Source organism: Saimiri boliviensis, chromosome 1 (genome assembly GCF_048565385.1).
Source record: "Saimiri boliviensis isolate mSaiBol1 chromosome 1, mSaiBol1.pri, whole genome shotgun sequence".
Classification (NCBI taxonomy): Eukaryota; Metazoa; Chordata; class Mammalia; order Primates; family Cebidae; genus Saimiri; species Saimiri boliviensis.
This window is the reverse complement of record NC_133449.1, coordinates 147,563,447-147,591,100: the sequence shown is the minus strand read 5'-3', so window position 1 is coordinate 147,591,100 and position 27,654 is coordinate 147,563,447. Positions and strand designations below refer to the sequence as shown.

General features: G+C 44.0%; 1 protein-coding gene across 4 annotated transcripts; it reads left to right on the top strand.

The window, feature by feature from the left end:
* TMEM170A (transmembrane protein 170A) lies at positions 1-26,755 on the top strand. 4 transcript variants are annotated; one of them, XM_003939903.3, is made up of 3 exons: positions 1-245; positions 13,346-13,447; positions 22,305-26,755. In XM_003939903.3, the coding sequence occupies exons 1-3, from the start codon at positions 122-124 to the stop codon at positions 22,433-22,435; spliced, it is 357 nt and encodes a 118-aa protein (XP_003939952.1). In that variant the 5' UTR covers positions 1-121; the 3' UTR covers positions 22,436-26,755. The 4 variants fall into 4 exon arrangements, with proteins under 4 accessions (XP_003939952.1, XP_003939953.1, XP_074262552.1 ...); XM_003939904.3 differs by having other exon boundaries at positions 13,346-13,516; XM_074406451.1 differs by lacking the exon at positions 22,305-26,755 and adding an exon at positions 16,910-17,728.
* The last annotated feature ends 899 nt before the right edge of the window (positions 26,756-27,654 follow it).

The window sequence follows — 27,654 nt, the reverse complement described above, 5'->3', positions numbered from 1 at the left end:
TTGGGATTAAGGGAAGAGGGCCGGGCTGGAGGTGACGCTGAGGCGGCCAGGGTGCGGAGGACTGGCCGCTGCTGGAGTTTGGTTGTTCGTCCCTCGTCCCTGTGTGGTGAATGGCGACGAGATGGAGCGCGAGGGGAGCGGCGGGTCTGCCGGGCTCCTGCAGCAGATCCTGAGCCTAAAGCTTGTGCCGCGTGTGGGCAACGGGACCCTGTGCCCCAACTCTACTTCTCTCTGCTCCTTCCCAGGTACGGCCCGCCCCGCGCCTGCGCACTGCGCGCCCCGCCGCCGCTTCGGCGGGGCTGTGGGCGTCCAGTCTGGGCGGGGTCCCCTGTGAGCCGCCGACCGGCGGGGTGGGCGCCGTGCTCCTGGAAAGGGGGTGTCCCGCTGCTCGCCCGGAGCCCCGTTTCCCTGTCGCTTCCTCCCTGGCCCCCGAGCCCCGCTGGCCGTGAGGTTCGGGGAGCGGCCGCAGGTGGGCCCGGGGCTGGAGGTCGCTCGGCCGCCACCCAGCGGGTCTTGGCCTTTGGAGCTTCGGAGCACCCCGGGTTCAGACCTGCACCCCACGAGCCCGGGAGGCGGTGGTCCCCGCCCCGTCTGGGTTGCCCCACGGCACCCGCCTCCTTCGAGGGGCCTCGGAGCGGCCCGGCAGACTGAGGGGTCAGAGCTCGCGTTTTCCTTGCCCGAGGTCTGCAGCCTGGCCTCTCCGCAATCGCGGGCGCCTCGGGCTAAATCCATCCTCTCCGAGACCCGCTCGGCTTTCCAGGAATCTCCTTCCGAGACCTGGTGCCACCTGTTGCCGCGTTCCCACTAAGCCTTCCAGATCTTTGGCACAGCTTCCTTTGAACTCTTCCTGCCCCCTGCAGCATGAGCTGGGCCTGCTAGGAGGGTTGCTCAGAGTTCCGGTGCCAGGAAGAACTGCCCGTGCTCGGAAAGCTGGAGGAAGGAGCGAGGACTCCACCTGGGAAGGCGGAGAAAGGCTTTGAGGGGAGGCACAGTTATTTGTGTGGACCTTGAAAGGCAAGAAGACTGGGGCCTGTGTTTCTGAAAGGGGAGGTGGGGCTTCCAGCAGAGGGGACTGAGATCTTCATAAACAACGGGGGCGCAGAGCCGAGGGAAGGGGGACGGGATTCCAGACTCTAGTCGCAAACAAGGCACCTGTGATTTCTCCTCCCCTGGGCAGCGACTGGCAGGCGCCGTTCAGCGGACACCTGGGACTTGCAGTGTGATTATGTGCCCAGGGTTTTTCCTGGTGGGGACTGTGAAGTAGCTGGTAAGGTAATGAGGCAGACTGGTGTCAGATGCAGATGTTAGCTTGTGGTCATGCCTGAAAAGAGAATCTGGGAGCTCACTTTATTTCAGAACGTGCTAGGATCGCTTTTGACAGTGCTATCAAAAAATCGATGGTATTCTGGGGACCCTATGTGAAAAATGAAATGTTCGTTCGATCTGGAGGCACTGCTGGGACCAGATTAATCTGTTTTTGTTTCCTTAATTTTTCCCCTTTCCTGGAAAATTGTAAGCCTGCGGAAAAATTGAGCGAACAGGACAAGTAGCCATGTGCTTTTCACTTAGATTTGGTTATATTTTGATTCTTTGGTGCGCGCGCGGGTGCGCTCTCTCTCTCTCTCTTTATATATATATATATATATATATATACATATATATATATATAATCACATGTATCATATATACATATGTCACTTACATATGTGTCATATATCCCTTTTTACCTCTGGAGTCATTCAGTACAAAGTTGCAGAGATCATGTAATACATCTTAGCATGTATCGTCTAGAAAACATTTTCTGTAATAACCACAAAACCATATAATATCCAAGAAATTTAACATGATAGAATATCGTTATCTAATGTATGGGCCTTGTTTAAATTTCCTCAATTGTCCACATATGTTATGTGGATATTTTTATGTGGAATATAGTTTATGTGGATTTTTTTTTTTTAATTCCATGATATAAGGTTCACACATTGCATTAAGTTGTCCAGTCTCTTTAGTTTCATTTAACTAGAACAGTTCCTTCCTTGTTTGAATTTCTTTCTTTTTTTTTTTTTTTTTGAGACGGAGTTTCGCTCTTGTTACTCAGGCTGGAGTGCAATGGCGCGATCTCGGCTCACCGCAACCTCCGCCTCCTGGGCTCAGGCAATTCTCCTCCCTCAGCCTCCTGAGTAGCTGGGATTACAGGCACGTGCCACCATGCCCAGCTAATTTTTTTTGTATTTTTAGTAGAGACGGGGTTTCACCATGTTGACCAGGATGGTCTCAATCTCTTGACCTCGTGATCCACCCGCCTCGGCCTCCCAAAGTGCTGGGATTACAGGCTTGAGCCACCGTGCCCAGCTTGAATTTCTTAAGATGGACTTTTTAGAAGAGTTCATGTGAATTGTTTTATAGACTGTTTTACAATCTAGGTTCATTAGATTTTCTTCATGATTAGATTTGGATTAAACATTTTTGGTCAGAATGCTATCTACCTAGGTGATGTGCACTTACCAGTACATCACATTAAGAGACATTGAATGTCAGCCCAGCAAGGTGACTCACACCTGTAATCCCAGCACTTTGGGAGACTGAGGCAGGCGGATCACCTGAGGTAAGGAGTTCAAGACCAGCCTGGCCAACATAGCGAAACCTTGTCTCTACTAAAAATACAAAAATTAGGTGTAGTGGTGTGTGCCCTGTAATCCCAGCTACACGGGATGCTGAGACACGAGAATCTCTTGAACTCAGGAGTCAGAGGTTGCAGTGAGCCAAGATTGTGCCACCGTCCAGCCTGGGTGACAGAGTGAGACTCCATCTAAAAAAAAAACAAAAAGAATCATTGAATGTCAGTTTGTATCTTCGTTGATACTACTAAGTTTTCTCATTTGGTGAAGATGGTGTCTATCAGAACTCTGTACTATAAAGGTACCTGCATCCTCTCTTAATTAAACGTCATAGTTAGGGTCATAAGTAGAAACTGAATAGTCTGTTGAGTCTTTCTGGCTTTTACTTCCCTTTCATTAAGAAAAGATGAGAGCCGGGCGCGGTGGCTCACGCCTGTAATCCCAGCACTTTGGGAGGCCGAGGCAGGTGGATCACGAGGTCAAGAGATTGAGACCATCCTGGTCAACATGGTGAAACCCCGTCTCTACTAAAAATACAAAAAATTAGCTGGGCATGGTGGCACGTGCCTGTAATCCCAGCTACTCAGGAGGCTGAGGCAGGAGAATTGCCTGAACCCAGGAGGTGGAGGTTGCGGTGAGTCGAGATCCCGCCATTGCACTCCAGCCTGGGTAAGGAGAGCGAAACTCCGTCTCAAAAAAAAAAAAAAAGAAAAGAAAAAAGAAAAAAAGAAAAGATTGAGATAAGTGGATTTGGGATGGGTTTAATACATCACAGTAGATAATTTGCAGCCATGCGAATTGTTTTACCTTCAGAGTTTTTTTTCTGAAAATCTTAAACTTCAATATAGTACTTGAGTTTATGATTATTGTTATGGTTATGTAACTTGGAGTACTGATTACCAGAGATCGTTTATTCAGTAAGCATACATTTGGCCAAGTGTAGGCTCTGGTCTGCGGGTATGAGCAGGTGTGAGGCCTAGCCCTTTACCCCAACTAGGTCAGAATTTGTCAGTAAACATATAACCTCCCTGCTGTGTCTCATCTTTAGCAGGAATGATGGGCATAATAAATGTATGAAGTTATATCCTATTTGAGACAGCAAAGTCTGTTGAACAGAAATTGCATTCATTGTCCTGAATCTGGTGTATTTGTATTTTGGCCCCATAGAAAAGGTTACTTGCAGTTTATGCCAACTCATTATGGCAGAATCATTGTTGTGAAGTATTCTGACATATTTATGTGTACCAGGAAGCACTGAATTGATTTTTTTCTCTTTTGTTTTTTTCTTTTTCTGAGACAGAGTCTCGCTCCTGTTTCCCAGGCTGGAGTGCAATGGCATGATCTCCGCTCAGTGCAACCTTCACCTTCTGGGTTCAAGCGATTCTCCTGCCTCAGACTTCCAAGTAGCTGGGGTTACAGGCATGCACAACCATGCCTGGCTAATTCTGTGTTTTTAGTAGAGATGAGGTTTCTCCATGTTGGTCAGGCTGGTCTTGAACTGCTGACCTCAGGTGATCCGCCTGCCTCAGCCTCGCAAAGTGCTGGGATTACAGGCGTGAGCCACCACACCCAGCCAATTTTTTTCTTTTTTACCTGTGTTTGGAGTTCAGCCATTTACCTAAGGAGGGTTAGGTAAACATCTAAACGACGTTTGCAGTGGCTCGCACCTATAATCCCACCACTTGGGGTGGCCGAAATGGGTGGATCACCTGAAGTCAGGAGTTCGAGACCAGCCTGGCTACCGTGGTGAAACCCCATCTCTACTAAAAATACAAAAAATTGCCAGGCATGGTGGTACATGCCTATAATTCCAGGTACTAGGGAGGCTGAGGCAGGAGAATCGCTTGAACCCAGGAGTGGGAGGTTGCAGTGAGCCGGCATTGTGCCACTGCACTCCCACCAGGGCCACAGAGTGAGACTCTTTCTCAAAATAAATACATATAAATAAATGACTAAACTGCAAATGCAGGTTAACAAAATTTCCTTTATTGTCATTTTTAACAAATCTCAAAACGAAGAAACTGACATCTTTGTCTTGTATCAGGAATGACATTGATCTTCTGAAGATACAGATTTCATTTCACTAAATCAGTATCAAATTAGATCTTGTGATAATTAGAAACCCAGTAATATCTTTGTGTTGTCCTTGTTGAAATCAAGACTGGTCGTACTTGGACCATCATTTATTCATTCACTCAAAAAATATTTGCTCTGTGTTGATTGTGTACCTGTTGTTTTCTAGGAACCAAGTCAAAATTTTGTTAGTAACAAAACAAAGCCCCTTCCCACATGGAACTTTCATTCCAATGGGGAGAGAGAGATAACAAACAAAACAGCTGGTGGTGAGGGGCCTGGGAATTGGCAGGGCCTGTGTGGTGCAGGAGTAGGATGCTGTTTGCTGTAAGGTGATGGGGAGGCCCTGGATGGTGATGACATTGGAGTCAAAATCTGAAGGAAGTGAGGAATGAACCAACAGTTATTATGGGAAGAGCAGGTGTTCTAGGCCAGGGAGCAGCAGATTCAGAGGGCCTGGAGCAAGAGCCTGCAGAGGAAACACTGAGGAAGTCAGGGTACCTGGAGGGACTACGTGGGCAAAGCAGAAAGGAGGAGAGGAGGGTGGATCCTGGAGGGCTCTTCTGGGGGGTTTTGAGCAGAGATGGGATGATTCTGACTTTTTAAGTGTACAATCCAGTGGTTTTTAGTATATTTACAGAGTAATACAACCATTACCACAATTAATTTGAGAATATTTGCATCATCCTGAGAATAAACCTTCTTTGTACAAAGAAGAAACTTTGAAGAAACCTACTGGCTTTGCCTGGAGAATAAATGAAAGACCCCATCAGATCAGAGAAGGTCTGGTCAGGCTAGGACCCAAAGACCACTGGGGTGAGGTGGGCCAGGGGCACCTCCAAGAATCAAGGAGGAGCAGGAAGGCAGTATCCAGAGAGAGGTGGTCGATTACAGTTGGTAGTTCAGTGGGCACGTCATCTTGTTAGGGAGGAGTGGAGGAGACAGTTGGACCTCCAGGCAGGGTGGTGAGCTTTGTTAAGAGAGGAGTCTCCCAGTGGACAGCGTGCAGGGCTGCAGGCTGATGGGCGATTAGTATCAAGGCAGCCCAGCTTCAGCATAGAGTTGCAGGACTACAGAAAACTTTTTTTTTTTTTTGAGATGGAGTCTTGCTCTGTTGCCCAGGCTGGTGTGCAGTGGTGCAGTTTTGGCACACTGCAACCTCTTCCTCTCAGGTTCAAGCAATTCTCCTACCTCAGCATCCCGAGTAAGCTGGGATTACAGGCAGGTGACATCATTCCTGGCTAATTTTTGTACTTTTTTTTTTTTTTTGAGACAGAGTTTCGCTCTTGTTACCCCAGGCCGGAGTGCAATGGCGTGATCTCGGCTCACCGCAACCTCTGCCTCCTGGGTTCAGGCAATTCTCCTGCCTCAGCCTCCTGAGTAGCTGGGATTACAGGCACGTGCCACCATGCCCAGCTAATTTTTTGTATTTTTAGTAGAGACGGGGTTTCACCATGTTGACCAGGATGGTCTCGATCTCTTGACCTCGTGATCCACCCGCCTTGGCCTCCCAAAGTGCTGGGATTACAAGCTTGAGCCACTGTGCCCGGCCTAATTTTTGTACTTTTAGTAGTCAAGGTTTCACCATGTTGTCCAGGCTGGTCTCGAACTCCTGACCTCAGGTGATCTACCCACCTTGGCCTCCTAAAATTCTGGGATTACAGGCATGAGCCACCTTGCCCTGCCAAGACTATATAAGGCTCTTAACCCCCAGGAGGACTCATGTGGTCTACTTAGAACCCCAGAAGAGAAAGTGGCCTTGCTGACCCAGTTGTTCAGCTAGAACACAAGATTAGAGTGGGGCCAGCTAGAAGGAGGGCTGCGTGCTGAGTATCATGCTGCCCACTTGGCTCAGGTTCTTTCCATTGCTGCGGTTTGGGGCCAGGGTGGTCTTGAGGACTTGATTGGGAGTCAAGTGACTTGGCTGTGGAGGTTAGAGGCCAGGGAGCTGGCCATTTTAGACCCTTCTGTTAATACAGAATCCACTAGAGGATTCTGCTCTCTGTGTCTGTTCTCTTTCAGTGCAGTATCTCTCTGAATATGTGCCTTAAAGATGTGTCTGTCTAAAAATACATCCTCAAGCAGATCCTCAAATATCTTTTAGGGTAGGGATCTTAGGTTTGTTTTTGTTTTCACTGATGTGTCAGCATAGAGAATGAGGTCAATATATATGTGACTGATTAGTGATTGACGTCTTAGTGTTTTTATGATTCTGCTATTGCTGCTGTAATTAACTCCACAAATTTAGCAGCTTAAAGTCATACAGATTTTATTGTCTTACAGTTATGGAGGTCAGAAGTCCAAATTGGGTGTCTCTGGGCTAAAACCGGGGCTGTGTTCCTTCTGGAGGCTCTAGGAAGAATTTCTTTCCTTGCCTTTTCCAGCTTCTAGAGGCCACCTACATTCCTTGATGCGTGGCTGCCTCTTCTTCAAAGCCAGCGGCATGACATCATCAAATCCGTCTGACCCTCATCTCCTACCTCCCTCTTACAAAGACTCTCGTGATTACATTAGGCCTAACTGGAAAACCCAAGACAGTCTCCTTTTGCAAGATCCTTAATTTAATCACCACAAGGTCCCTTTTGCCACATAAGGTAGTCTATTCACAGGTTTGGAAGATGGGGATGTGAACACCTTTGGGAGCCCATTCTACCACAATGCTTAATCTAATTTTCCCATATCATTTTGTATTACAGATTAATTACCTGATTTGTACTTCACCATAGGGAGATGATATGCCTTTAGCTGCCAAAGTAAACAAAGCTGAAGTAATGTGCTTGCTTTAAAGCAGTGAACAAAGAAATACTGTAAGAAATGTAGACAAAGATTTCTGAGAGAGTTTTGAGCCAGTGAAATTAAAAGTACTGTATGACGATCGATAAATAGCTAAGTAGATGGCAATTAAGGTGCAGTAGATTAAAGGGAAATCACTTAGTTTTTTAAAAAGCATTTTAGATCCACATTTGCTTTTGCTCTTTAGAGTCCTGTAATAACCTCATCCATGTGAAAGTGGTTTATATATAAGCGTACTCCTCTACTCATCTTGAAGTTACTTGAAGTGACTTTAGTGATGCCATATAAAATAGGTAGTGAAGGAGCTAATGAATGTGGCTCAGGGTTGTAGGGGGTACGGCATGCCTCCCCTTCTCAGAATGCTGGCCTGCTGTGTGTGCCAGGCGCTGTTTACAAATTGGCCTTGAAGCTTTTTGGAAAATAGAGATGTGGATTGGTGGCTTAGCAGGCCTCCTGGGACAGGGGCTGTGCTTCTAGGGAAGTGGGGATGAATTGACATTTTTATCTCAGCATGGGCCACCATAACAAAATACCACAGACTAGCTGTCTTTAAAAACAGAAAATGTCTCCTAGTTCTGGAGGCTGGAAGTGTGAGATTAGGGTGCCAGGGTGGTTGGGTTCTGGTGAAGACCCTCTTCCTGACTTGGAGATGGCTGCCTTCTCACCATGTCATCACATAAGAATCTCTTCTCAATCTCTTGATACTTCTCTTACTATTATTACTTCTCTTACTATTATTATAAGTAATGTACCCTTACTGTTCCTATGGTAAACCCAACAGGACTGTGAAGTTGAGTTTAACATAGGAACAGTAAGGGTACATTATTCAGCCCTTAGCAGTTGGATGGCACACCTGTGTTCCAACCTGCTTTCCTGGAAGTTACCAGCTTAGCATGTTTCTGGCAGATTAAGGCTTTGCCTCCCAGCTCAAGGCCTCAGTGGTTCTGGGGCAGCTGGTAGGAAGCTACGCTCCAGCAGTGCCTTGAGTTACTGCAGAAAGCACAGCTTACCCCTAAAACTTTGGCAGCTCCAGCAGAAGCCCTGGATAGCAGGGTCCGACGGCTGGTCTCAGGTCAGTAGGGGCAGCCAGCAGCCAGATGAAGATTGTTTTGAGTTCTGGGAGGCAGGTTTACATTGAGTTTGTCGCCTTTGGGGCAGTGAATTCCTCGTGCCATCATAGAACTTTCTGCAGACTAGGTGTTTGGGTGGTCAGAGGGTCAGATTTATTTGGGAGTGGCAGGTGAGAACTCTGGGATAGAAGATGGTCTTTCTGATTTGGAAGAGAAGCATGGTCCTGTGCTGTGGCTTGGGGATGAGCTGGCAGTGGATGGTAGATAGGGGGCATCAGCTGGGAGGCCGGGCTGCTCTGACTGAGCCAGGGCCACAGTAGCTGCCCAGGGAGAAAGGACCAGAGCTCTGGCAGGTGCACATTTGTTAGGCTAGAGCAATATCTCTCTAGAGCTGCTGCTAGCCAGCGAGGGCAAATCTCTGGGCAGTGGAAGGCAGGAGTAGCTCCGGCCTAATGGCAGCCAGAAAAGAAGCTGCAGGAGGATACTTACTTGTTGTGGAAGAGGTGGAGGCCTGAAACCCCAAGGACTGAGAATCCTGCTCTCAATTTTTGATTGACTAAAGGTAGCTTTTTTCATTGGTGGAGGAAGTCTCCTTCCTCAGCCTCCTGAGTAGCTGGGATTACAGGCATATGTCACCCAGCCTGACTAATTTTTGTATTTTTGGTAGAGACGGGGTTTCGCCATGTTGGCCTGACTGGTCTGGAACTCCCAACCTCAGATGATCCGCCCACCTTGGCCTCCCAAAGTGCACGGTGCTTGGCCTCATTTGTTATTTTTAATAAGCATTGAGACCTAATTGGGGCATCCTTGATGTTTTCACTGAGAACCATTTATCCAGAACAAGACCTGAGCACTTTCACTAGAAGTATTCAGAATATGCTCTGAATGGAAGGTTCATTAATTCCAAATGAGCAAAGAATTTGAGCAGTCATCTGTGACCATGGCCAAGGATGGCTTAAGGGAATTCGGCTCCACCCCTCATCTCCAATGGCCCCTTAAATCCAGCTTCCCAAGATTAAGAAGCCCATGTAAAGGGAATAAAAATACCTTCATAATACTGTGGTTTTCATTGATCTGGGGGAAAAAACACACACACACACACACATACTAACAGTGTGCTTACAGTGCAAACAGCTTCCAGTAAAGCTTCTGGCCCTCCTCTCCTCCCCCTCACTAATCCCCTCAAGCTGATTGATGCCCCAACTGGTCTCTTAAATTGTTCGTCCAATAGGCTCATTCTTTCTGAGCAGTTCTTGTGAAAACAAAAGCTTTGCTTTTTCTTTTCTTTTTTAATTTTTATTTTTTTAGACAGTCTCACTGTGTTGCCAGGGGCTCATTGCAACCTCTGCCTCCCGAGTTCAAGCAATTCTCATGCTTCAGCCTCCTGAGTAGCTGGGATTACAGGCATTGGCCACCACACCTGGCTAATTTTTTAATTTGTATTTTTAGGAGAGTCAGTGTTTCACCATGTTGGCCAGGCTGGTCTCGAACTCCTGGCTTCCAAGTGCTGGGTTTACAGGTGTGAGCCACTGCGCCTGGCTTATCTAATAAATTTTTATTAAATAAACATACTCAGTACACAGAAGCATTTCTACATGTATGTTTATTGTGTTCGTTTTCTTATTCTATAAGCAGCTGCTTTTGTTACTTTACAGTGTGGCTTGGGCATCTTGCACCTTCAATATATATACATCAATTGCATATTTTAATGGGACTGTGTAGTATTCTATTAGGCAGATGCACAGAATGTGTTTTCCAAGTCCTACAGTGATAGCTATGTGGTTGATTTCTAGTTTTTGCTGTTACAGACAATGCTCTTGAGACTCTCTTGTTACCTCTGTCGTTGCCTATCTGTGCTTTTCTGTAGGGTGTATCCCCGGAAGTAAAATTGTTGCAGCAAAGGCAATGCACATTTGACTTCCAAATTACCCTGCAGATAGGTGGTTTTCCAGTTTGTATTTCAGCTAGGAGTGTCAGGGGGCCCTGTGGACTAATGCTGTGACAACCCTACTGCTAAAAACCTACAATGACACTTCCAGATCTTTTGTTAAGTCCTTAGTGTAAGGTCAGCCGAGAGAAAGAATAGACCCAAAGCCTGGCAAGCAAGTTTTATTACCCTGCCTTGCTGCTCTGTAACTGTCAGAGGAGGCAGCCCCAAGCTTACAAAATGAGGGGTTTATATGGGGTAAGAGGGCTGTAAGGGAGTTTCAGGACTGAGGTGATCTTATCAGCTTGTAACAGGCACAGAGATGGTTTGTTTACTTGTGACAGATTTATAATACATCATCCTGTGACTTTTCTGGCAGCAGTTTAAAAAACAGGATTTTACAGGAATTTACAGGTATGGATAACAAACATTTTTGTTTTCCTTGACCTTCTCGGAGCTGCCCGGATGACTGTAATGAGGCTTTGCTTAATTGTAGCAGGTCTGGCAGCCTTGATATGGGGCCTAGGCAGGACTTCAGGAATGCGGCTACAGAGCAAGCAGACTTGGGGGAAGGGGCCAGCTAGCACAGAGGGAGTTTTCTAAAGCAGCTTATCCCTAACACTTAGTCTGCTGTCAAACTCCCCATAAGGTGTCCCTCATCTGTCTTTATAGCTTTAACTGTTACTGCTCTTATAAAGCCTCTGCACTTTGGTAAAGCCCGCAGTTTTTAATCAGGGTAGTTTTGTACCTCCCACCCCCCAGGGACATTTGACAATGTCTGGAAATATTTTTGGTTGACAAGGCTGGGAAGGGAGTACTGCTGGCAGGAGGTGCCTCTCCATATCCTACAGTGCACAGTGCCGCCCCACAATGAAAAGTCATCTGGTCCAAATGTCGGTAGGGTGGCGGAGGGCGGTGGTCAAGAAACCCTGCTGAGCTAAGTTCTTCACTTGCTACTTACCCGCCTCTAGCCAAGGATGGACAGCGGGTATTATCTAATGTGTCACTGCCAGTCCCTGCCTAAGGGTAGCTAGAGAGCTATCTTGAGGATTCTAAGAGTGGGGGAGGGGCTGAAATGCTACATGGGCTGTTTAACAAATCGTAAAGTCACCACATTCCAGCTAGGTGGTTTTCCAGCTAGGGTGCCTCATGGATAGTTTTTCATACATAGTTGATGATTAGGTATACCTTAAGGTTGCCTGAATGACAGACACCTTAAGAGTGATTAGAGCTCTGTAGAAGGCCAGCTCTCTTAACCTGTACAGTTGTTTACCTGCTATTTGTCTTCAAACATTTCTATTTTTTTTTTAATATTTATTTCATATCCTAAAGAGCTTTGAAATCCTAATAGGAGGTGATGGATTGGTGTTTACTGCATTGTCTTTGAAGTGATTGTGGAATGAATATAATTGTATAGCTTTCCATTTTAGAAGAGTTGAGTGAGCAAAAGGTCAAGAAAGAGCCAGCAGGCATTGCTTGCAAAGTTTACAATTACTTCTGGAATGTTGACCCTACCAATTGGTACTTGGGGTTGTGCCTCTTATGGGGGAATTATTTTTGTTGGTTTGGGTTTTTTTGGTTTTCTAGGGGGTTTTTTTGAGACTATCTTACTCTGTTGCCCTGGCAGGAGTGCAGTAGCATGATCTCAGCTCACTGCGGCCTCTGCCTCCCAGGTTCAAGCAATCTCCCACCTCAGTGTCTGGAGTAGCTGGGACTAGCCACACTCAACTAATTTTTGTGTTTTTTGTAGAGATGGGGTTTTACTGTATTGCCCAAGCTAGTCTTGAACTCCTGGGCTCAAGCGACCTGCCCACCTTGGCCACCCAAAGTGTCGGGATTGTAATTGTGAGCCATTGTGCCCAGCCATGGTGGGGGGCATGATTTAGGTCAATTTTGAACTCTTTTTTTTTTTTTTTTTTTTTTTCCAGCTTGAGGGTATAGGGTTGGTCAGCTTTTTCTGTGAGGGGCCAGATAGTAAATATTTTAGGTTTTATGGGCCATGTGGTCTGTGTCACTGTTATCAGCTTTGCCCTTGAAGCTGGAAAGCAGCCATAAACAATACTTAAATGAAAGGGCAGCTGGGCACGGTGGCTCATGCCTGTAATCCCAGCACTTTGGGAGGCTGAGGCGGTGGATCACCAGGTTAGGAGTTCCAGACCAGCCTGGCCAAGATGGTGAAACCCTGTCTTTTGAGAGAGAGAGAGAGAAAAAAAAAAAAAAAAGAAAGGGCATGGGTTGAATAAGTGTGTGTGTACAGAACTCTTGTGAATGGTTTCAGATAAGCGTGTATATATAAAAGTATTATGAATAGGTTCAGATAAGTCTATGTAAAAGCTGGTGGTGGCCTGTGGGCAGTAGTTTGTTGAGCCCTCTAAAACCATCAATACTTGAATATTTGACTGATGAACCCTACTTTGTAACTAAATGGTGCTGAAGGTGGGGTGCAGTGCCTGTAATCCCTGCCCTTTGGGAGGCTAAGGTGGGCGGATGGTTTGAGCCGAGGAGTTCAAGACCAGTCTGGGATCATGATGAGACCCCCCCCCCCGCCATCTCTAAAGAAAAAAAGAAAAAAAAATTTAGCCAGGCATGGTAACACATGCATGTAGTTCCAGCTATTCCAGAGGCTGAGGTGGAAGAACACCCAGACCTACAAGGTCCAGGCTGCAGTGAGCCATGATGGTGCCACTTCACTACAGCCTGGGTGACTAGAGTGAGACCCTGTCTTTAAAAATAACAATTATTCAAAAAAATAGGAAAAAAGAAATGGTGTTGGAAATGAAATCCCTGGTTCTGATGAGTACCCTCTGCAATGATTGTCATGGGAAAGGCAGTGATTCACCACCTTTCTTTGTCTTCCCTCACAGAGATGTGGTATGGTGTGTTCCTGTGGGCACTGGTGTCTTCTCTCTTCTTTCATGTCCCCGCTGGATTACTGGCCCTCTTCACCCTCAGACATCACAAATATGGTAGGTTCATGTCTGTAAGCATCCTGTTGATGGGCATCGTGGGACCAATTACTGCTGGAATCTTGACAAGTATGTTAGACATTAAAATACCAGTCAAAAATGTTTAATATGACTAGTCAATTTCAGGACCTATTTTAGAAACATACCTGAGTAGGATGAAAGGAAGAGTGGCTTTTAACCACAAGTCCTTTATTAATTAATTATTTATTTGAGACAGGGTCTCCCTATGTCACCAAGGCTGGAGTGCAGCCAATCTTGGCTCACTGCAGCCTCGGCCTCTTGGGCTCTAGCAGTCCTCCTACATCAGCCTCTCAAGTAGCTGGGACTACAGATGCGTGCCCAGCTAATTTTTTTCTATTTTTTGTAGAGACAGGGTTTTGTCATGTTGCCAGGTCTCAAACTCCTGAACTCAAGCAATCCACCCACCTCAGCCTCCCAAAATTCTGGAATTACAGGCGTGAGCCACTGCACCTGGCCCCAGTTTTTTAATGTGTATGTTTTTTTTCTTACCCCCAGTGCCCTGTTACTTGGGTAACCTCTTTGACTTGCTGACTCAGATTTCATCTCAGTGGCTTCAGGGAAGTCATGCTAAGCTTTGTGAGATACATCCTGTGAGGCACGCCACCAGCAAAAAGAAAATATCTTTTTGGAAGCTACTTCTCCTTTCTGATCAGCTATCATCACTTGAGGGTTGGTGCTGCAAGATGGTGATGAATTACTTCCACTCATGTGGGTGTGGTTGCTGTAAAGATAGAAGACAAATTCTCTTTTTTTTTTTTTTTTTTTTTTTTTTTTTTTGAGGCGGAGTTTCGCTCTTGTTACCCAGGCTGGAGTGCAATGGCATGATTTCAGCTCAACACAACCTCTGCCTCCTGGATTCAGGCAATTCTCCTGCCTCAGCCTCCCGAGTAGCTGGGATTACAGGCACGCGCCACCATGCCCAGCTAATTTTTTGTATTTTTAGTAGAGACGGGGTTTCACCATGTTGACCAGGATGGTCTCGATCTCTTGACCTCGTGATCCACCCGCCTCGGCCTCCCAAAGTGCTGGGATTACAGGCTTGAGCCACCACGCCTGGCCCAGAAGACAAATTCTTATGACAAGAATTCTTTGCCAGGTGTAATGGCTCGTGACTGTAATCCCAGCACATTGGGAGACTGAGGTGGCAGGCTTGCCCAGGAGTTTGAGACTAGCCTGAACAACATAGCAAGACCCCACCTCTACAAAATAAAAATTTTAAATTGGCCAGGCGCAGTGCCTCATGTCTGTAATCCCAGCATTTTGGGAGGCTGAGGCAGATAGATCATGAGGTCAGGAGTTCGAGACCAGCCTGGCCCACATGGAGAAACCCCATCCCTATTTTTTTGGGGGGGGTTCTTGTTCTCTTGCCCAAACTGGAGTGCAATGGCACCATCTCGGTTTACTGCAACCTCTGCCTCCTGGATTCAAGCAATTCTCTTGCCTCAGACTCCTGAGTAGCTGGGATTACAGGCATGTGCCACCACAACTGGCTAATTTTTGTGTTTTTAGTAGAGACGGAGTTTCTCCATGTTAGTCAGGCTGGTCTTGAACTCCTGACCTCGTGATCCACCCGCCTTAGCCTCCGAAAGTGCTGAGATTATAGGCATGAGCCACTATGCCTGGCCATCCCCGTGTCTATTAGAAACACAAAATTAGCCAGCTATGATGGCACATGGCTGTAACCCCAGCCACTTGGGAGACTGAGGCAGGAGAATCGCTTGAACCCAAGAGGCAGAGGTTGTGGTGAGCCATGATTGCACCATTGCACTCCAGCCTGAGCAACAGGAGCGAAACTCTTGTCTCAAAAAAAAAAAAAAAATTTTAGCCGGGCACGGTGGCTCAAGCCTGTAATCCCAGCACTTTGGGAGGCCAAGGCAGGTGGATCACAAGGTCAAGAGATCAAGACCATCCTGGTCAACATGGTGAAACCCCATCTCTATTAAAAATACAAAAAATTAGCTGGGCATGGTGGCGCATGCCTGTAATCCCAGCTACTCGGGAGGCTGAGGCAGGAGAATTGCCTGAACCCAGGAGGCGGAGGTTGCGGTGAGCCAAGATCGCGCCATTGCACTCCAGCCTGGGTAACAAGAGCGAAACTCCGTATCAAAAAAAAAAAATTTTTTTAATAAATAAAAAAAAAATAAAAAATTTAGCTGAGTGTGATAGTACACCTGTGGTTCCAGCTACATGGGAGGATTGCTGCAGCCAGGAGGTCCAGGCTGGGCTGCAGTGAGTCTCTTTTTTTTGAGACGGAGTTTCGCTCTTGTTACCCAGGCTGGAGTGCAATGGCGCGATCTCGGCTCACTGCAACCTCTGCCTCCTGGGTTCAGGCAATTCTCCTGCCTCAGCCTCCCGAGTAGCTGGGATTACAGGCACGCGCCACCATGCCCAGCTAATTTTTTGTATTTTTAGTAGAGATGGGGTTTCACCATGTTGACCAGGATGGTCTCGATCTCTTGACCTCATGATTCGCCCACCTCGGCCTCCCAAAGTGCTGGGATTACAGGCATGAGCCACCACGTCCAGCCTGCAGTGAGTCTTCATCCCACCATAGCACTTCAGCCTGTGCAACAGAGCAAGACCCTGTCTCAAAAAAAAAAAAAAAAAGGAATTCTTCCTTAGAAAAGGACCTAATTAGTGCTCTGGGAAAAGGACCTAATTAGTGCTCTGGTTACTTTTTTCCCCTTTTAGCACTTTCTGAATAAGAACTGGAGTAACGTGATGTTATAAATTATTTTCAGGCCTGTTTTGGGGGCATTTGTTTTGTTAAGGCTTTTGCTTATGTGATAAGACACAGTTACAGAAATGAGAGCAGTCTCAGTTTAAATCATTTTAAAGCTCAGTTATAAATATAAATGTATAGTTTATATAAACTAAAATTATAAGTAATTAAAATGTAAAATCCTCAATTTTTCCATCCCTAAGTAATAGCCAGAGTTTCCATCTTGGTGTGTATGTCTTTTTTGGGGTATATATATAAACATATTCTACCCAGCCCACTCTGTGTCCCTAAATTTTGAAGGGGCCCAGTGAAACATGCCTTTCAGATGTTTGTGACAAAATGTATGCATTGCCAGTGGAGGTGGGCATTTAAAATCACTGAATGTTCAAGGGAGCCAACTTTGGGTTAATATTGTTTTTTCTTTAAAATATGTTAATATACCTTCATATCATATTTATGAAATGTGCCAGGCTTATTCCTGTAATCCCAGCACTTTGGTAGGCCAGGTTGGGAGGATCGCTTAAGTCCAAGAGTTCAAAACCAGCCTGGGTGATGTAGTGAGACCTTGTCTGTACAATAAATAAATAAACAAAATAGCCAGGCCCGCTGCACGTTTTGTCCCGCGTGTTGTCCCGTCCACCTCTTGACTCGCCGCTCTTGTCCTTCCTCCCGCTTTTCCTTCTCTCCCCTTGTGGTCTGACGATGCCCTCGGCCACTAGCCACAGCGGGAGCGGCAGCAAGTCTTCTGGACCGCCGCTGCCGTCGGGTTCCTCTGGGTGTGAGGCGGCCACGGGAGCTGGGGCCACCGCGCCGGCTTCTCAGCACCCTGCAACTGGCGCCCGCGCTGTGTAGACCAAGGCTATGAAGCAGATCCACGGGGTGATTAACAAGAAACTTCGGAACCTGGAGAAGAAAAAGGGTAAGCTTGATGATTGAATGAACAAAGGGGGAAGGCTTAATCAAGATCAGCTGGATGCCGTTTCTAAGTACCAGGAAGTCACAAATAATTTGGAATTTATAAAAGACTTACAGAGGAGTTTCATGGCACTAAGTCAAGATATTCAGAAAACAATAAAGAAGACAGCACGTTGGGAGCAGTTTATGAGAGAAGAAGCTGAACAGAAACGTTTAAAAACTGTGCTTGAGCTACAGTATGTTTTGGACAAATTGGGAGATGATGAAGTGCGAACTGACCTGAAACAAGGTTTGAATGGAGTGCCAATATTGTCCGAAGAGGAATTGTCATTGTTGGATGAATTCTGTAAGTTAGAAGACCCTAAACGGGATGTGAGCTGGAGGTTGAATGAACAGTATGAACATGACTCCATTCACTTGTGGGACCTGCTGGAAGGGAAGGAACAATCTGTATGTGGAACCACCTATAAAGTTCTAAAGGACATTGCCAAGTGTGTTTTTCAGTCAAACTACTTTGACAGCACCCACAACCACCAGAATGGGTTGTGTGAGGAAGAAGAGGCAGCCTCAGCACCTACAGTTGAAGACCAGGCAGCTGAAGCTGAACCTGAGCCAGCGGAAGACTACACTGAGCAAAATGAAGTTGAATCAACACAGTATGTAAATAGACAGTTCATGGCGGAAACACAGTTCACCAGTGGTGAAAAGGAGCCAGGTAGATGAGTAGACAGTTGAAACAATTGAGGTGGTAAATTCACTCCAGCAGCAGCCTCAGGCCTCATCCCCTTCAGTACCAGAGCCCCACTCTTTGACTCCAGTGGCTCAAGCAGATCCCCTCCTGAGAAGACAGTGAGTACAAGACCTTATGGCACAAATGCAGGGTCCCTATAATTTCATACAGGATTCAGTGCTGGATTTTGAAAACCAGATACTTGATGCTGCCATTGTATCTGCACAGCCTGTGAATCCAGCACAAAACATGGACATGCCCCAGCTGGTTTGCCCTCCAGTTCATTCTGATTTTAAACTTGCTCAGCCTAATCAAGTTCCTGTACAACCAGAAGCTACACAGGTTCCTTTGGTGTCATCCGCAAGTGAGGGGTATATAGCATCACAACCCCTGTATCAGCCTTCTCCTGCTACAGAGCAACGGCCACAGAAGGAACCAGTTGTTCAGATTCAGGCAACAATCTCTTTAAATACAGACCAGACTACAGCATCATGATCCCTTCCTGCTGCTTCTCAGCCTCAAGTATTTCAGGTTGGGACAAGCAAACCTTTACCAGTGGAATCAATGTAAATGCAGCTCCATTCCAATCCATGCAAATAGTGTTCAATATGAATGCCCCAGTTCCTCCTCTTAATGAACCAGAAACTTTAAAACAGCAAAATCAGTACCAGGCCAGTTATAACCAGAGCTTTTCTAGTCAGCCTCACCAAGTAGAACAAACAGCTTCACCAAGAACAGCTTCAAACAGTGGTGGGCACTTACCATGGTTTTCCGGACCAGTCCCATCAAGTGACTGGTAACCACCAGCAGCCTCCTCAGCAGAACACTGGATTTCCACGTAGTAGTCAGCCCTATACAATAGCTGTGGTGCGTCTTGTAGAGGTTCCCGTGGTGCTAGAGGCTTGATGAATGGATACCAGGGCCCTGCCAATGGATTCAGAGGAGGATATATGATGGTTACCGCCCTTCATTCTCTAACACTCCAAACAGTGGTTATACAGAGTCTCAGTTCAGTGCTCCCTGGGATTACTCTAGCTATCAACGGGATGGCTATCAGCAGAATTTCAAGTGAGGCTCTAGGCAGAGTGGACCCTGGGGAGCCCCATGAGGTAATATTTTGTGGTGGTGATCCTAGCTTCTAAATGGAGCTTCTGTTCTGGCCTTGGAAGAGCTGTTCATAGTATGCATGTTAGGAATACATTTATCCTTTCCAGACTTGTTGCTAGGGATTAAATGAAATGCTCTGTTCCTAAAACTTAATCTTGGACCCAAATTTTAATTTTTGAATGACTTTCCCTGTTACTATATAAATTGTCTTGAAAACTAGAACATATTCTCTTCCTGAGAAAAAGTGTTTTTCCAACTGAAAATTATTTTTGAGGTCCTAAAACTTAGTAAATGTTTTTAGGAAGTATTTACTGAAACATTTTTGTAAGACATTTTTGGAATGAGATTGAGTATTTATATAAATTGATTATTCCTCTTCATTTTTTGAAACATGCCTATTATATTTTAGGGCCAGACACCCTTTAATGGCCAGATAAGCCATAGTTAACATTTAGAGAACCATTTAGAAGTGATAGAACTAATAGAATTTGCAGTGTCTTTTGGACTTCTATTAGTGATATAAATATCAAGTCTGACTTTTAAACAAAACTCCCAAATTTCTAACTTATTAAATTATACTTAAAAAAAATATAGGTTTGAAGAGTTTTTGTTTTTCTTTTACTTTTAGAAAACTACTTCCCATTTTGACAGGAAGTTAACCTGTTTAACAATTAGTTAGCATTTCATGTAGTCTGAAATTGTAAATGGTTCTCTGATTTGAGGGAGGTTAAACATCAAATAGGTTTCCTCTGTTTATCAGCCATAGCATGTGTAAAATGTGTGTTAAGGAGGAATTACAAAGTACTTTGATTTGAATGCTAGTAGAAACTGCCCAGGAAAAAGGAACATTTTTCTAAAAATTAATGGATCACTTGGGAATTACTGACTTGACTAGAAGTATCAAAGGATATTTGCGTGTGAATGTGGGTTATGTTCTTCTTTCCCACCTTGTAGCATATTTGATGAAAGTTGAGTTAACTGATAGTTAAAATCTGTTTTAACCGCATGTAAAAAGTGATTTAATCTGTTAAAAGTGATTAACCAATTTTCAATGTTATGTAGTTTCTTTTTAACAGTTTAGGTAATAAGGTTTGTTTTCATTCTGGTGCTTTTATTAATTTTGATAGTATGATGTTACTTACTACTGAAATGTAAGCTAGACTGTACACTAGAATTGTAAGCTCCATGAGAGCAGGTACCTTATCTGTCTTCACTGCTGTATCTGTTCCCAACGCCTGATGACAGTGCCTGGCACTTAGTAGGCACTCAATAAATACTTACTGAATGAAAAAAATAAAATAAAATAAAATAACCAGGCATGGTGGCTGGTGTGTGCCTGTAGTCCCAGCTGCTCGGGAGGATCAGTGGAGCCCAGGAGGTTGAGGCTGCAGGGAGCTGTGATCATGCCACCACATTCTAACCTGGCCGAAAGAGTGAGACACTGTCTCAAAAATAATAATAATAATTGTAAACATGTGATTCAGACACTGTGTATTACTTTGCATTATTGCAAATCTGTTTCTGTCTTGTGTCCCCGTCTAGATTCCAAGTACCTTGAGAATAGGGACCATACTTTATAAAACACAGAAGTGTTCTGCAGATAAAAATTTGAGTGAATGAATACACTATGACCAAGGAGAATTTTGTTTGAAGCATCTTGTTGGGGAGGGTAATCTGGGAAATCTGGATCTATTATTTTTTTAATTTTTGTTTATTTCTGTTTGAGACAGGTCTTGCTCTGTCACCCAGGCTGGAGTGCAGTGACATAGTCATAGTTCACTGCAGCCTCCACCTCCCAAGATCAAGTATTCTGCTACCTTAGCCACCCAAGTAACTAGGATTACAGGCACATACCACCACAGCCAGATAATTTTTGTATTTTTTGTAGAGACAAGGTTTTGCCATGTTGTCCAGGCTGAACTCCTGGGCTCAAGGGATCTTCCTGCCTCAGCCTTCCAAAATGCTGGGATTACAGGCTTGAGCCACCATGCCTGGCTGGATTTTTTTTGTTTTTTTGAGATAGGGTCTTGCTCTGTTGCCCAGGCTTGAGTGCATCACTGTGATCTCGACTCACAGCAACCTCTGCCTCCTGGGTTCAAGCAACTCTCCTGCCTCACTCTCCCAAGTGGTTGGGATTATAGGCTGTGCCATCATGCCCGGCTAATGTTTTGTATTTTTAGTAGAGATGGGGTTTCACCATGTTGCCCAGGCTGGTTTCAAAGTCTTGAGCTCAGGTGACCCACCCACCTCGGCCTCCCAAAGTATTAGGATTACAGGCGTGAGCCACCGTGCCCAGCTGGATCTATTCCTTTCAAACAAATGAAATGTTGACTTTGTTGGTACAATGCTGAACTCCTATAGTAACTCAGATGGGTATCTGCGTAGATACAGGGGTTTTTGTTTTGTTTTTTCAATTTGCAGGAAGTTTTAGTGACTAACATAATAAAAACCATCAATGACTGTGTAACACGAATCCCTAAGTATCTCTCCCCTCATGCCCTTTGAATTAATAACCACTTTATGGCTTAGGGTCCTCCTCTCTTCCTTTCTCACCCCTCTACTCCTTCCTCCATCCACTTCTTTCTTTCTTTTTTTTTGAAATGGAGTCTTACTCTGTCACCAGGCTGGAGTACAGTGGGGCATTCTGAGCTCACTGCAGGCTCCAGCTCCCTGGTTCAAGCGATTCTCCTGCCTCAGTTTTCTGAGTAGCTGAGATTACAGGCATGCACCACCATGCCCAGCTAATTTTTGTATTTTTAGTAAAGATGGAGTGTCACCATGTTGTCCAGGATGGTCTCAATCCCCTGGCCTCGTGATCTGCCCACCTCGGCCTCCCAAACTGCTGGGATTACAGATGTGAGCCACCGCACCCAGCCTCCATCCACTTCTTGAAGGGAACTCTGAGTATTATCGAAGGTGGAGCGGCGATTCCCTGTGACCTGAAACATTGCTTGCTTAGTCTAACTCAAAAGATTCTTTTTCATTTGTTGCCAACAATGTATTAGGTCCCTATTACTGGTAGGGGAATAAACAGTTACTTTTGAGTTCATAATGCGGTTGTGCGAATTGCTGTCTTTGTGATTTTGATTATTTCTTCCAGATTATTTTATTCAGTAAATCTGGGAGACTCTTGTTTTTAAGGAGTCAGCAACTAAAAGTGATCGCAAACTTTGTAATGAATACTCAAAGCCTAGACCGGTCCATAGAAAGAATAGGGAAAAACTAACATTTCTATGACAGTTAAATTTCAATATAAAAATCTGGAACATTCTACTTATAGTAGTATTTTAAGTGTTGTATTTTCATGAGTTTGTTAACCTTGGTTTTTTGTTTTTGTTTAACGCCCTTGCATTTTAAATCAGGTGCAGCTATTGCTGGAGTTTACCGAGCAGCAGGAAAGGAAATGATACCATTTGAAGCCCTGACTTTGGGCACTGGACAGACGTTTTGCGTCGTGGTGGTCTCCTTTTTACGGATTTTAGCTACTCTATAGTATACATCCTTATGCCAAGATGTTGAACCTAAACTTTATGGAATCTGCCAAAAGAATACATTAGGGAGTGTAGAGTTTTCTTAGTTCTTCAAATGAAGCAACTTGGATGAACGGGAATGTGAAGGACAACGTCTTAGCTTTTTCTTCAGTTTGAAGTTCCTAGAATTGAAGACTTTCATGGACTCCCATCCTTCTCAACCAAAACAAAACAAGTCTTCTGGCTTTCTTTTTTGTAGATACTTAATTTAAGCAGTTTTCACATGTACCTTTACCCAAGTCAAGTCAACCATGTCTCTGGGGTGGTATCCCTTGCACTGAAATTTACAGTATTCTGTGAGATGTTGCGTATTTTAGAAAACTATGGAAGATACTGGTTTATTTCAAATGAGCAGAGTATGTTGTATTAAAATCTTAGTTTATCTAATCTTGATTAATATTTGGTAAACTCTTTTCTTTACTACATCTTAGTGACAGTAAATGCCAAATAGGTTTTGGTTGAGTATAGCTTTGAAAACAAATCTGATGAAATAAAACAGGAAAAAAAATTTAAACACAACTCAAGTAGCGGCTGTGGTTCCACTAAGTAAAAAGTAGGTAACAATGAATAATGTGATATTTTCTGGACAACTTTCTTGACCTCTGATTAAGATATTTTAAGAGATGTGAATTTGTTATTTTGTATGTTTTATTTAAATAAGCTAGCTAATTTAGACTTTTCAGATTTTCTCTACCACCTTTCCCTATCACTTTTAATTCTCTTGATCTTATTTTATTTAATTGGAAACACACATACCCTATTAAATGGCTTGAGTTGGAAATTTTAAGCCAGATTGGTTTGGACATTGAGGCACAAGTAAGATTCTTTAAACATTCTGTTGTAGTTTTTCTTAGTAACTTTTGTTTACTAATGACCCTTGAGACACTGTAGAAGTGCATCTGAAACTAAAGTTAGTGGTTATTGATTTTTTAGCTTAACGTGTTTGCCTACGGGTGACTCTTCAGCCTAATTCTACAGTATTGGGTATCAAGTCCCAGAAGGTGCCTGAAGTTTAATTTCAGATGTGTACCCACTCTCCCCTTTAGATTTTTTATTCAAAAGAATGTATATCTTTAAAGAGAGTTAAATATCAATAGTTTTTTTAAATTTAATTTTTAACTATTTTATTTTATTACTTTTTTGAGACGGAGTCTCACTCTGTCGCCCAGACTGGAGTGCAGTGGCACAATCTTGGCTCACTACAACCTCCGCCTCCCAGGTTCAAGTGATTCTCCTGCCTCAGCCTCCTAAGTAGCTGGGAGTACAGGTGCCTGCTGCCATGCCCGGCTATTGTTCGTATTTAGTAAAGACGGGGCTTCGCCATGTTGGCCAGTCTGGTCTCGAACTCCTAACCTCAGGTGAGCCACCTGCGTTGGCCTCCCAAAGTGCTGGGATTATAGGCGTGAGCCACTACCCAGCCAATTTTAGCCATCTTAATTTTTATTTTACTGCCTAACTTTCTTTTTCATTAAAAGGCCTGAAAACTGTGACTTTCTGAAAGGGAAAGGATCGCAGAAATTAAGTATCTAATTTGATCCTTACCACCTAAACTCTTTTCTGTTGAATACAATCAGTGTGGTGGTAGTGATTGTTATCTTTCTTCAGGATAGTTCCTGGTGATGAAATCTGACATCTTTAAAGGAAAGTTTTCATTGTGAGATTAAGGCTAACAATTTATGAGGTTATATATACATGAACATATCTATTCCATTTAAAGCAATATGCACTCTGGCTTCTGATTAAAAATAGCCAGGAGGAGAGTCTCTGAATGTACTATGATTCTGGAGTCTGCCCAATTTGAGGAAAAAAAAAAAAAAGGAAAAGGAGGACCAGTTTGCCAGGGAAACTCATAGAAAAGAATTACAAAGAGATCACAAAAATTGGACATTTTCTTTTGAGTAATTAGACCACTTGTGGCTGGTTGCAGTGGCTCACACCTGTAATCCCAGCACTTTGGGAGATTGATTTGGGAGAATTGCTTGAGCCCAAGAGTTCAAGACTGGCCTGGGCAACATAGCAATACTTTGTCTCTTCTAAAAAACAAAACAAAACAAAACAAAACAAAACAAATAGCTGGGTGTGGTCCCAGCTACTGAGGAGGCTAAAGTGAGAGGATCACTTGTTCCTGGGAGGTTCAGAATGCTGTGAGCCATGATAGCGCCGCTGAACTCCCAGCTTACGTGACAAGGCAAGACCCTGTCTCAATATTATTAATTTTGATAATTGACGTATCAAAATTAGTGACATATACTCAGCAGAAACTTGTATGTAGAGTTGTAATTCAGCCACGTATTCTTAAAAATTCCCCAACAAGAAGCTCGAATCTTTTCTTCCAAGCAGATTGCAAAAAATTCTAGTTTTTAGTTTAAAAAGCTGTGATATTCAGAAGTATCCCTTCAGTTTGAGAAATTTGGGGAATTTTTATCTTTTATTATGGGAAATGATTTCCATCATCTCTATTGAAGCATGCCTCTTACTGAAGAATGCCTGTTGAATGAGTTCTCACCTGAAACATTCTTTGGATATAATTTCATACACAAAACATGTGGGCCAGTAGTTAGTGGGCCCCTCCCCTTAAATACTAATTTTTGAAATACCAATCCATGATTAAAATGTTAGATATTTTTCACTGGAGCTAAGTCATAAAGTTAGGGCATTTTGAAAGGTGTCTTTGTTTCTGTTTCTTGTTTGATATATTTTGATTACTCTTTTTAAAAACTTTCCATATAAAAAGTATCTTCAGATCATTGAATGCTTCATACATCCCAATATATAAAGCATGCCTCGTGAATAAATATATATAGAGTCTTGAAATAGATTGAGCTATGTAGCTTAATCTTTTCAGGGAAAGACTATTTGAATGATAAGGAATATCTTTGATTTTCTTTTTTTATGTCTCAAATAGAGAATTATTTGGGAGTGGTCACTCAGATGGAAGAATATCGGCAATTGTGTTGAACATTTTACCTTACATAGTTTTGAGTCTTTTTGCCAAAAACTGATTTCTTAGAAACATCCTCCCCTAGCTATGCTTTTTTTTTTTTTTTGAGATGGAGTCTTGCTCTGTCGCCAGGCTGGAGTGCAGTGGTGCAATCTCGGCTCACTGCAACCTCCGCCTCCTGGGTTCAAGCAATTCTTCTGCCTCAGCCTTCCCGGTAGCTGGGACCACAGGCTCGTGCCACCATGCCCTGCTATTTTCTGTATTTTTAGTAGAGACGGGGTTTCACCATGTTGGCCAGGATGGTCTCGATCTCTTGACCTCGTGATCCGCCCGCATCGGCCTCCCAAAGTGCTGAGATTACAGGCGTGAGCCACCACGCCCGGCCCCTAGCTATGCTTTTTAAAAAAATAAATAAAGGAGAGGGAGGCAGCCTCCCGACCATAAAAGCTGATTTCTTGGTTTGTTTTTTGTTTTTTGTTTTTTGGTGTTTTTTTTTTTTAGGTAGAGTCTTGCTCTGTTGCCCAGGCTGGAGTCCAGTGGCATGGTCTCAGCTCACTGCATCCTCCACCTCCCAAGTTCAAGTGATTCTCCTGCCTCAGCTTCCAAGTAGCCAGGATTACAGACACCCACCATAATGCCCAGCTAATTTTGGTATTTTTAGTAGAGATGAGGTTTCACCATGTGCCAGGCTGGTCTCGAACTCCTGACTTCATATAATCCACCCACCTTGGCCTCCCAAAGTACTGTGATTACAGATGCGAGCCACCGTACCCGGCCTTCTTGATTCTTGAATTTGTGGTTTTGTGGTGAAAGCATTTCATGAAACTTAAGTTCATACGCAAGAGCATCATGAGAGGTGTCTCTTTATGCTATTAATTTTTTTTTTTGCCACAAAATTTACTCCTTATGAAATGTTTAAACCAGTGAGGAAAAATTCATTAATTACCTTTAAACCCTTCCTTATTTTTTAAGATTTTAAATTGTATTTTGGCTTTTGACTCCAGTATCCTTTCTGGTTGCTCTGGTTTGAATTATGTTCCTGTTATGCTGCAGCACACATCAGCCTTCCCTCAGTAACCATTTCCTGGAATGTGAAGCCTCGGTGCCATTAGCAGACCATATGCAGAAAATGTTGTGTACCTGCGTTTCTTTTTTGTGCACTCTTGAAGGCTGGTTGTGACTAAAATCAGCTTAACTTTTTATATTATGTTATTTCACTAACTGCTAGAGTCAAAATGATCAAATCTTTGTACAATAGAAAATTATTTAAATTTTATTTTTCTACTGACATTTCTAATTCTAGTGTAAATGTTTATCAATAAAAAATTACTTTGAATTCTGAGTTGGAATTATATTTCTTTTTTGGTGGCTGATGAGTTTAATCATTTGTAATAAAGTCTGACTTCAGTTTTCATTTTTTGAATAACTTAATATCTAATATGTGTAACTTTCTTTTATGTTCAACTTCTTACTAATTTATGGCAAAATTATTGTTCAAAGTTGTGATTAAACTGTACTTTTATGTGAACTGGAAAGTCTTAGTAACTCCACTTGCTGGGTCGTATATTGCCATCTAGAAGCTTTTGTATGATTCTACACGGAGATAGGTGAGTACTGATACAGTGTGTGAAGATTTTTTTTTTTTTTTTTTTTTTTGAGACGGAGTTTCGCTCTTGTTACCCAGGCTGGAGTGCAATGGCACGATCTCGACTCACCGCAACCTCCGCCTCCTGGGTTCAGGCAATTCTCCTGCCTCAGCCTCCTGAGTAGCTGGGATTACAGGCACGTGCCACCATGCCCAGCTGATTTTTTTGTATTTTTAGTAGAGACGGGGTTTCACCATGTTGACCAGGATGGTCTCGATCTCTTGACTTCGTGATCCACCCGCCTCGGCCTCCCAAAGTGCTGGGATTACAGGCTTGAGCCACCGCGCCCGGCCCGATTTATTTTAATAGTAAGTCTGCATGAAGAGAAGCTTCAAGTTTGGTGACATCATAAATCTCTCTGTTCTGCCGTTTTCAACCAACAGGACTGTCTAGGTTTGGTAGTTTACCTCATGGTCACAAGATTGCTACCGTTAACAGCAATTGCAGACACATACAGTGAATGTCTGGCAGGAGACCGCCCATCCATTCCTTCGCTCTAATTTTCTAAAATTGAGGTTTAACATGCAGTAAAGTGTACAAACCTTAAGATACATAGCTTAATGAATGAGTAACAGATCAAGTGGGACAGAATGTT

What these genes read in the sequence shown, in the direction of transcription:
- TMEM170A (XM_003939904.3), top strand. Translation starts at nt 122, where the DNA reads ATGGAGCGCGAGGGGAGCGGCGGGTCTGCCGGGCTCCTGCAGCAGATC. An exon ending in TTCTCTCTGCTCCTTCCCAG is followed by an intron (nt 246 to 13,345) that starts GTACGGCCCGCC and finishes CTTCCCTCACAG; the next exon opens with AGATGTGGTATGGTGTGTTC. An exon ending in TACTGCTGGAATCTTGACAA is followed by an intron (nt 13,517 to 22,304) that starts GTATGTTAGACA and finishes ATTTTAAATCAG; the next exon opens with GTGCAGCTATTGCTGGAGTT.